Source organism: Sinocyclocheilus rhinocerous, unplaced genomic scaffold (genome assembly GCF_001515625.1).
Source record: "Sinocyclocheilus rhinocerous isolate Xijiao unplaced genomic scaffold, SAMN03320098_v1.1 scaffold392, whole genome shotgun sequence".
Taxonomy (NCBI): domain Eukaryota; kingdom Metazoa; phylum Chordata; class Actinopteri; order Cypriniformes; family Cyprinidae; genus Sinocyclocheilus; species Sinocyclocheilus rhinocerous.
This window is the reverse complement of record NW_015638990.1, coordinates 1,023,760-1,034,460: the sequence shown is the minus strand read 5'-3', so window position 1 is coordinate 1,034,460 and position 10,701 is coordinate 1,023,760. Positions and strand designations below refer to the sequence as shown.

The following is a 10,701-nucleotide window of genomic DNA, read 5'->3' as shown; positions in this document are numbered from 1 at the left end:
ATCACAGCACACCTCGCTTTTTCAGACCGATGAGCTTTGTAAAAATCGACGAGGCGGGGCAGGCGGGGCATAGAGGAGAAACAATAATGTACAGTATGTGGAAAATAATGTGTTTTTTTTAGCATAAACACTATTATAAACATCAAAAGTTGAATTTGTTAATATTATTAATATTTTACAAGAAGATTACTTTTATTACATAAAACATATACAGTAGATTACTCACCCTCATGACGTTTCAAACCCGTAAGATCTTCGCTCATCTTCGGAACAAAAAATTAAGATATTTTTTATTAAATTCAAGAGTTTTCTGACCCTCCATGGATAGTAATGTAACTGACACATTAAAAGCCCAGAAAGGTAGTAAGGACATCGTTAAAAACTCCATGTGACATCAGTGGTTCAACCATAATGTTATGAAGCTATGAGAATACTTTTTGTGTGCAAAGAAAACAAAAATAATGTCTATGCAGGGTCAGAAAGCTCTCAGATTTCATCAAAAATATCTTAATTTGTGTTCTGAAGATAAACGACATGAGGGTGAGTAATTAATGACAGAATTTTCATTTTTGGTTGAACTATCCCATTAAATAATAATAAGCAATACATTTGTTACAGTATCTTTGTAAACTTAATTTAATAAAAATACAGCTGTTTATTGTTGGTTCATGTTAGCTAAGTTCCATTAAATAATATTAACAGATACAAATTTAAAAAATGTGTTAATAAACGTTGAGATTAACATTAACTAAGATTAATAAATGATTTAGGAATATTTTTTCTTTGTTAGTTCATGTTAACTAATGCAGTTAACTAATTTTAACAAATGTAAATTGTTTCCATATTTAAAATAAATGAACAGATAAATTATGTATTTGTAGGTCAGTAGATTTTGGGACAACATACGAGAAGCTGACAGATAAAGTGATGATCAGAACGATGCTGAGCTATCTGTACGTCTGTCCGACCAATAAGAGGAAGGTGAGTGTGTTCAAATGCATCAGAGATACAGATGTATAAAACTGTCAGATAGAAAATATCAAGCTAATATAATTCTTCCTCTTCCTCAGATCCTGATTTTATCTGATCCGGAGGTGGAGAGTAGTTTACTTATCAGTTCTGATGAAGGAGCCACTTTTCAAAAGTTCAATATTAACTTCTATATTATGAGTCTTCTGTTTCACCCTACTCAGGAGAATTGGATACTGGCCTATAGCCATGATCAGAGGGTACACACACACACACACACACACACACTTGCACAGCCTCAAGAGGTTCTACTTCTACTGAACAATTAAAAGCAGATAATGTGGATAATTAAGTGTGAGAAAGATAATTACCTTTGTTGGCTGCAGTTAGGGATCTTACAGTGAATGTGTCTATTTCTCTTTTGGCTGCAGCTTTATAGCTCGGTGGACTTTGGTAAAAAGTGGATTCTTGTTCATGAGAGAGTAACTCCGGGGCGATTCTACTGGTACGATACACACACACACACACACACACACACAAGGACCGATCTTACAGTGTATGTGTCTATTTCTCTTTTGGTTGCAGCTTTATAGCTCGGTGGACTTTGGTAAAAAGTGGATTCTTGTTCATGAGAGAGTAACTCCGGGGCGATTCTACTGGTACGATACACACACACACACACACACACACACACAGACGGAGTAATTTTTTTTACTGATCATCAATCTCATATATCACGCCTACAGTGCAATTTCACACTGAAAATTAATCTGACTGCAAGAATATACCTGCATGCGCACACACACTATCACAGACTGAAAATTAATCCAATATTAAACCCACTCTCTACATCCAAAACACTGACACTGATAAACTTACATACACACACTTTGTATGTCTCTTTCCCTTCTCTCTTTCTCTATCTACCTCCATCTATCTCACTGTCATGTCACATCTCTCTCCCCTGTGCTTCATATTAGCGTATGGTTGGAATTTTGATCAGGCTTTATATTTTAATCCCATCAGTGTGAGTTTTCTGTGTTTGTGTGAGGTGTAGTCAAAATAACTGGTTGCCTGTCACATGCTCGATGAGCTGTGGAGACAACCAACAACATGTCTTCACCCCTGGGTTTAACGTCCCAATGCACACACACATTTCTCTACATCCTTTCAAAAATATATACATCTTTTCTTTGCTGCTTTGTACTGCGACACACACACACACACACACATATAGTGTTCTGATTGTGTTTGTGTCACTGAAGCCCTGCTGTGTCAGGTTTGGTGACTACAGAAAGGGAAAATGGAAAAGTTTAACCTCAGAATATGAATATAATAGGTCTCGGTATCAGACTGGGTTTGAGAGGAATGTTTAACCTCCCCCTTCAATTATCCAAGTCTTATATATATATATAATATTATAAATGTCTTTACTGTCACTTTTGGTCAATTTAATGCATCCTTGCATTAAAATAAAAGTTTTGAATTTCTTTGAAAAAAATCATAATAATCTCTATTTTTTTAAATGGTAGTGAACATATACAAATGCTGCGTTGTAGATTAGCAAACTTACATACACACACTTTGTATGTCTCTTTCCCTTCTCTCTTTCTCTATCTACCTCCATCTATCTCACTGTCATGTCACATCTCTCTCCCCTGTGCTTCATATTAGCGTATGGTTGGAATTTTGATCAGGCTTTATATTTTAATCCCATCAGTGTGAGTTTTCTGTGTTTGTGTGAGGTGTAGTCAAAATAACTGGTTGCCTGTCACATGCTCGATGAGCTGTGGAGACGACCAACAACATGTCTTCACCCCTGGGTTTAACGTCCCAATGCACACACATTTCTCTACATCCTTTCAAAAATATATACATATTTTCTTTGCTGCTTTGTACTGCGACACACACACACACACACACATATAGTGTTCTGATTGTGTTTGTGTCACTGAAGCCCTGCTGTGTCAGGTTTGGTGACTACAGAAAGGGAAAATGGAAAAGTTTAACCTCAGAATATGAATATAATAGGTCTCGGTATCAGACTGGGTTTGAGAGGAATGTTTAACCTCCCCCTTCAATTATCCAAGTCTGAGTTTAAAGTCTGAATGGGATTGAGAGAGATGTTGAACCTCAGACAGATAATTGAAAGAAAGATTTATTTTCAGACTGAGATTTTGAGAAGTGCTTTAATCTTAGACTGGGACTCTGCCTGAGATTATTGAAGGCGTTTAAATGTAGTATTATTTTGGTAAAACTTTCAATAAGGTTTGATTTGTTAATGCATTAGGTATCATGAACTAACAATGTACAATACATTTACACAATTTATAAATCTCGATTAATGTCAATTTCTACATATACTAAAACATTTTTGACATTTCAGGTTCAAGTAAATTATACATTTTATAATATATTTTATATATATTTATAAATTTAATATTATAAATGTCTTTACTGTCACTTTTGGTCAATTTAATGCATCCTTGCATTAAAATAAAAGTTTTGAATTTCTTTGAAAAAAATCATAATAATCTCTATTTTTTTAAATGGTAGTGAACATATACAAATGCTGCGTTGTAGATTAGCAAATTGGTTTTACTTTCATCAGGAACCCACTCCAGCTGATATATCTCAATGTCTGTCAGTGATGGACCACTTCCAAATCACAGTCTGACTCTTGAGATTGAGCCTGCCAACTCGAGGGACTGGGACTTCTGCAGTTTGCAGCTGACCATTGAAATGCTGAGCAGCATGCTGTTTCCAAATCAAGATCACATGAAAACGTTTATGCTGAAATGACAAGAAAATTACATTGTGATCTCAAGAAAACAACATTTTAAGAGGTTTTAATGTCACACTGGAACTGATAGAGACGTTTAGAAGAAGGGGTTTAATATCAGACATGCAATAAGAGAGATGTTCAAATTCAGATTGAGATTAATATTCATTTGAGATTGAGACTGTAAATAGGATTTATTATCAGACCTGTAGAGGTGGAATATCAGATTTTTACTGAAAGGTTTAATTTTGGATTGTAAGATATCAGATTGTGATTGTGTTCAAACTGTCTCAGAAGAAAATATGGATAATAAAAAGACAAGACGTTAAGATGATTAAAAACCTCAGAAAGAGGATATGATGGCGAGTGTGTATGTGCGTCACAGGTGAAAATAGGTAAGAAATGAAAGTGTGTATATGCGATGGAGAATGGTTTGTGGGAGCGAGCTGTGTGTGTGTGTGTGATTAATTGCTATCAGAGCAACAATAAGGATTCACTGGAGACAGACTGTCTCCTACTGGAGCAGTGGAATTATGCTGTCCATCACTACCCCACCATCCTTCCCCTCTCCTCTTCCATCACTCCATCACTCTCATACTATTACCGTACTCATCCGTCCGTCCCCTGCTGGCACCTCCTTCTCTTTCCTTCCTTCTTCATCTCCTCTCCACTGGAGCCCCTTCCTGATTGTTTTCTTCTCTTCTGTTCTTTTTTGTTTTCTGTCTTTTTCTTTTTCATTTTCAGGGCGCTGAGTGGTCTGGATAAAGAGGCAGACCTGGTGCACATCGAGGCTCGAACTGACAGTGGACGTTAGTCTCTTTCTTTTCCTTCTTTTGCCCCTCAAATCCTGTCTTTCTTTCTTCTGCCTTTTTCAGTTTCACTCTTTCTCCCCTCCTAGCACTCTTGCCTATGCTCCTATGCTTTTTTTTTTTTCCTGTGTCGCAGTGAAAAATGAACAGATGAATTGTGGACAACAGTAAATTCAATAGTAAATGGTTCTGGCTTCGTTCTGGCAGACTGTTGCGCTTGTGTTTTATCCTTGTGGGACAGTGTTGTGCATTAAACTCTATTGATATGAGCCTGACACAACACAACAGGCCCTAAGCTACAGACAGTCTAACAACAGCAATACATTTAAATGTGTTATGAGTGATGCAGCGGTTACACCAAACTAAATTTGAAGCACGGGGAAATGGAGAAGGTGGCAAAAGCTTCTTTAGTTTTCAGGCAGCAATAATCAAAACCTCTTCTAAAAGAATAATTTGAACCAGTTCTTTCAGTCCATTCTATTTAATAGGCTATCTTATCTGTCCATGCCTTCACAGTAGAGCAGGCATGTGGAATCAGAGTTGGGCAAAATTCTGAATTGAAGAACTGGCTCCTTTTCAATTCATGAGCTGCAAATTGGCCACACCCTGAATGACAGGAAAAGGAATTTAGTGAACTGCACTTCAAAGACATTCACACAGGCAGGGGTGTTGCTAGACCCTTTTTACAGTAAAATACCACTGTGCCCCTGTAAAATATTATTGATAAATCCTCATGTCATGTGTGTTTTTTATCAGCGGTTTAGAATCAGAGCTAGTGATGCCAGATTTGCCAATGAATCACTCCTTTGATCTAATTAGTCAAATGGGTTTGCAAAAAGACCAGGGGCCTCATGTATAAACGTTCCAGGAAAGTCAAGAGCATCCATAAGGTGTGCACATATTTACGGCAAGTTTATTTTTTATAAATCCAGATACGTACGTGGGAAAACAGCGTACGCACATTTCTATGCCCATTTTGTGCGTACGCTGTTTTCCATGCACGTATCTGGATCTGAAAGTAATGAAGTAAACAAGGATTTTAAACTCTGTTTTCATTTCGATATACACATTTACATTAAATATTCCACTCTCATTAATGGAGATAAGCACTGAAATTACATAAAGTCATTACGCAGAAGTTAAACCAGAATTAGGCTATATGAATTTAGACATATTTGTAGCGCTTAATCACTTTTCCAATGTTTTAATGACAGCGAGGAGCGCTATAATAATTCATATTTAAACTAAACTGCAGATCTCATGTTATGAGAATTTTTTTTAGCGAGAACAATGATCAATGATGCACACTTACTTCAATATTATGGCGGACACTGCTGGATTCGTTGGAACGGTCCATTATCCGGTTTGAATAATAGCTACTGTACAACCGCAGCTGCACAGAGGTGTTGATGTCGTATGAAGGCATCTCCACAACATTATGAAAAATACCACTGTATTTGAAGGATACAACTTGAAAAAAAACTTGTTTCCTTTTTAAAATACTTTGTCAGTGATGCGCCGAGTTGTACAATTTTATTTAAATTGTATTTGCATACATTTTATTTGATTTTAATTGTTTAAAACAATTGAAATACTATTTGGTCAGTGGAAAAGAATGAGGTCAAGTTTAATGTTTAATAAAGGTTGTGCCACCTTTAATGTGGCACAAATGTCATTTAGTCCGTATCTCATATTTCCTTAACATCTTGTACCTTTGACGTTAAACATGGTGTCACGTGGATGGGAATATGTATGGAAATGATATTCAGATGAGGTTATGCATAGTAAAACGAGGCGTTGTAAGCTCCATATATGGTGATTTCGGGGAGGAGACAGGGTGGAGATGCACGTACACACAATCTTTCCCTGACTGGGATTTATAAAGGGATTTTTGCGCAGGTTCTGGCATGGTTTTATAAATCTGAAAACTTTTGTGCATACGCAAAATCTAGCTTTTGTGCGTATGTACACTTTTAGGATGAAATCTATGGAGAGTTTTATACATGAGGCCCCAGAAACGGTTTGTGATTCAGTTTGATTCATTCAGACAGTTCATTCAGGTACTGCAGAGGTTTCTCACACTGAAACAATAATTAAATATTTCATAAGACAGAAAACAAAAAGAACGCTGGATATTTACCTACAATTAATGGTAGAAAACAAATTTTGTTTTTCAATAACGTAGCAGCTCTTTATTATGTGTGCAGCTTGTAAACAACTCTGTACAGCAGATAAAAACTATTTATACCATTTTATTTTAAAATAATAAAAAAAAAAAATCTGTGATCCAGTACTGATGAAGGGCTAGAAACTACCCTACACACAGGTAATGCATTCTGGGAATTGAAGTGTTCTTCCACTCCAATTTACTGAATATGATAAAGCTTTAAACTTTAAGGCGTTTAAACAAGTCAAACTTTGTTTTCCTAGTTTAAAATTACAGTTAAATTATTTGAATTTCCATTCATTTTAATTCTGCTTCCATGTAGAACATGCATTCTTTAGAGGCTCTTTTTCAGTGTTATTACAAACCAAGGGGTCTTCTAATTTATTGTAGGCTACTGGACAAGTTGGTGATAAGAATGTGATGAGAAATGCAGCACAATAAACAGGGACTTTGTTGGTTTAAATTAAACTTTACATCTGAGATGCATTGAGTTGCATAGTTATATCAGTCACATGCTAGTTCAAAAAATCAAACTGAGAAATGTTTAACAATAATCACACATTATTTTCTAACCAGTAAGAGTAGAGCGTAAACAGGTGCTATCAAGCCCCAAAATAACCAAAGGCACCTTAAAAGTAGTCCAGATAATTGTGCAATAGCTTTCTACGAGAAACAGACTAAAATTTCAACCAAAGTCATTATACTAAGTGCTTATTCAAAGTTAATTATTCTTAAAAGTTATTATTTAAATTTGTCTTCTTCAAACCTCTACATAGACAATAAAATCACCATAGACTAGTGACTATACATTTGACATACACAAAAAAACTGAAATTATATTTTCTTTTATTTGCAACTTCAATTTGTACAGTTTAATAAAATCTGAATTAACCTACAACAAGCTAGATAATAAAATCACTATAGACTAGTGGCTATACATGTGACATACACACAAATCTTATTTGTTCATGGTGCATATTCAATATTAAAACAATTAAGACGTACTGCATTCTGAGACATACTTGACATCAGTGTCTTTTAATCAAACATGATATGCTGTGTTGGAAAGTGAAAGTGCAACTGATTTGAGAGATTTTTTTAGATCAAGTAACAGATCTGGGAAGTAAATGACAATTTTTTAATTTTTGTGTGAACCATGTCCTAAGTCCTCAAGTTGTCAGGGATGGTGTTTGTTGATATTAGAATATTGATGTTCAAGTAGAGATTTTAAATGGATTTTTAAGTTCTTTATGAACATTGTAAAGATCAGTAAGAAACTTCTAAACCCGGTATCCATTAATGTCATGTAAAAAGAACTCCTTCCTTAACATTGATCTGAAAACATATTAAAAAAAAAACCTAAAATGAAAGACATTATATCTACTACTCTTAATTTTGTTCAGAAATACCTGAAACAAATAAAAAAGTTATTCCTAATCTGTTGTTTCTTTGTTGGGCTCTTATTTTCTTTCTGTCTTTGCTTTCTCCCTTCTGTCTTTCTCTGTACTTTTACTCCCACCCCCTCTCTCTCTCCCTTCTGAGTGAGGATGGATAGCTAGTAGAGAGACTGATAATGGAGAGCACTGATTAATTTGACTAGACATAGAGATGTGTGGGAAGTTTGTGTGTAAGTTCTAGATTGTGTTTGTTGTGTGGGTGTGTGTGTGTGCCAGCGAGAGTGAGAGAGATATTGATCATCTGTTTTTTGTTTGGTGTAGATCAAGGCGTTCTTGTGCACAAGCGTATCCTGTGTTGATAAATCTGTGTGTGTGTCTCACAGAAATGCAGTATATTACCTGCCGAGCACAAAAGTGTTCAGAGGAGGGTAGGCAGTATCCATTCAGCGGCCGAATTGACACCAACTCACTCGTGGTGCAGGACCAATACATCTTCTTACAGGTACAGATGTGTGTTCGTTTCATAAAGTGCATAAGCGTTTGTGATTTAGATTGGTGTGGGAGATACCAAAAAAGTGTGTGTGTGTGTATGTGTGTGTTTCACGATAATCTCTGTCTGACTCTTTTTATAGCCCTCCTTTTATCTCTGTCAGTGGCGTGTAAGTGAGGGATAACCATTGAAACCAGCCTCTCCATCTTTAACAGCAGGCCAGGGGAGGACAGGACACGGTTTTGAGTGAGAATCCCAAACCTGGACCCTCCTCTGTCAATACAAGCGACTTTCTTTTGACTTTTGTAGCTTGAAGCTGTTGGATTTGAGTTGACAGAGAATAATGAGGTTATTGATTCAAAAAGCGCAGGAACAAGAGACTGTCTGACACCCCACACCTCTCGCAGGAAAAACACAGTGTAGCACCATCCTCACCCTGTAAAAGTGGACACACACATGCACACACACACACTGCCTCATTCTTTGGACATCCAAGCTCTATTGACACTGGATCAATCGAAGCATTAGAGCTTTAATGCACTATGTTTACAGCCTAATAGCTACAATCTACATGATAAGAGTGTGTACAACATGTGCGTGTGTGTGGGTCAGGTCTTGCCAACGTTCAATACATTTACATTGCGCTTTAAAAGTTCGATTTCAGTCTGACCAAAACAATAGTTTGCTACCGAAATGCTTTTTTTGGATTTTTGTGAAGTCGGACTGAGAGAACTAGATAATGTGATTGCATCTTGGCTTCATTCAACATGTGTACATGTTAATCAGATTGCAATTGGTCTTGACATTGTGTGTTTGCCTCAAAAGAAAGATATGGCTTTAATCCTTCAAATATTTTAACCCCACAAGGATAGTAAAAACCTGAAATAAATAAAAAAATCTAAAATGGAGATGTTGAGATGTTGTTACAATACTGGAAACTTCAATACAATTGCTTGAAATATTTATATTTAATACAATTATAACGATACCCCAGGGCAAAATTGCAACAAAAATGTGATCATTTAAAAAAAAAAAAATGTTCTTATCAACTGAAACTTAGTTGATAAGAAAAATTCAAAAGTTGAGATTCCTCAGGCCAAATAAATTTTAAATGTATTATTATTGTGTGTGTGTGTGTGTGTATCAGTTAACCACAGCAGGAAGAACTACATACTTTGTGTCCTATCAGCGAGGGCCCTTCAGGACCATACAGCTCCCTAAATACTGTCTACCCAAAGTAAGATACATGACATAGCACTAGCTGTCACAAATAAGTTGTCAGATGAAATGTATGTGGCTCTAACAGCTGTTCTCCGTGCAGGACATGCACATTGTCAGTACAGATGAGGGGCAAGTGCTGGCAGCAGTGCAGGAGTGGAACGAAAATGACACCTACAGTCTGTACATCTCTGACACACCTGGAGTCTACTTCACTCGCTCGCTCCCAAACCTCCGTACATCTCGCGGTCTCGCAGGAAATCTCATTGTGGATGTCTACAAGGTCTGCGAATATGATTGTATGGCCTGATGGTGCTCGCCAATTAAGTTTAAGAAGTCGACCATCTTGAATGTTCACAAATACATGTTGTGTGCAATTAGGAAAACTTTGGTAATTAGCATGGCTTTCTCCAGGAATGTTTGAAAGTAGAACAGGGAACAGTGCAATGCAGCACAAAACAGCAGTGTTTGATGTTATGCCATTAAACACTAAGAATGCAAAGAGAAGAAGAAAATCTGATAATGAGAACAACTGAAAACATCCAGAAAATGAAGTGTAAGCAAAAATGCAAAGAGAAATGAAGCTTATCTGCAATAATGTAAAACCTGATATCCTTTCGTTCTCCTCTTTTCCATCGCTTCTAGGCAAAGAACACAAATTATGTAATTGTAAAAAAATAATAATAATAATAATAAAAGTGCTGATAATATTTTTATAATAATGATCTTACTAACAGTAATAATTAGGGATGCACCGATACCACTTTTTCCAGTACTCGCCCGATACCGATACTTTTATTTTTGGTACTTGCCGATACCGATGCCGATACCTATATTTTTATTACATTTGTAAATTTTTTAAATATTGG

At 36.2% G+C, this 10,701-nt stretch overlaps 1 protein-coding gene across 1 annotated transcript in view; it reads left to right on the top strand.

Annotated features, from left to right (window-relative positions):
- Positions 1 to 10,701, top strand: part of sorcs3b (sortilin related VPS10 domain containing receptor 3b) — a 70,063-nt gene that overhangs the window by 35,410 nt on the left and 23,952 nt on the right. Inside the window, exons 5-9 of the mRNA XM_016566426.1 lie at positions 1,401 to 1,474; positions 4,496 to 4,560; positions 8,508 to 8,626; positions 9,762 to 9,851; positions 9,936 to 10,115. Of these exons, the coding sequence (XP_016421912.1) occupies positions 1,401 to 1,474; positions 4,496 to 4,560; positions 8,508 to 8,626; positions 9,762 to 9,851; positions 9,936 to 10,115 (528 nt within the window). The remainder of the gene's footprint in view (positions 1 to 1,400; positions 1,475 to 4,495; positions 4,561 to 8,507; positions 8,627 to 9,761; positions 9,852 to 9,935; positions 10,116 to 10,701) is intronic.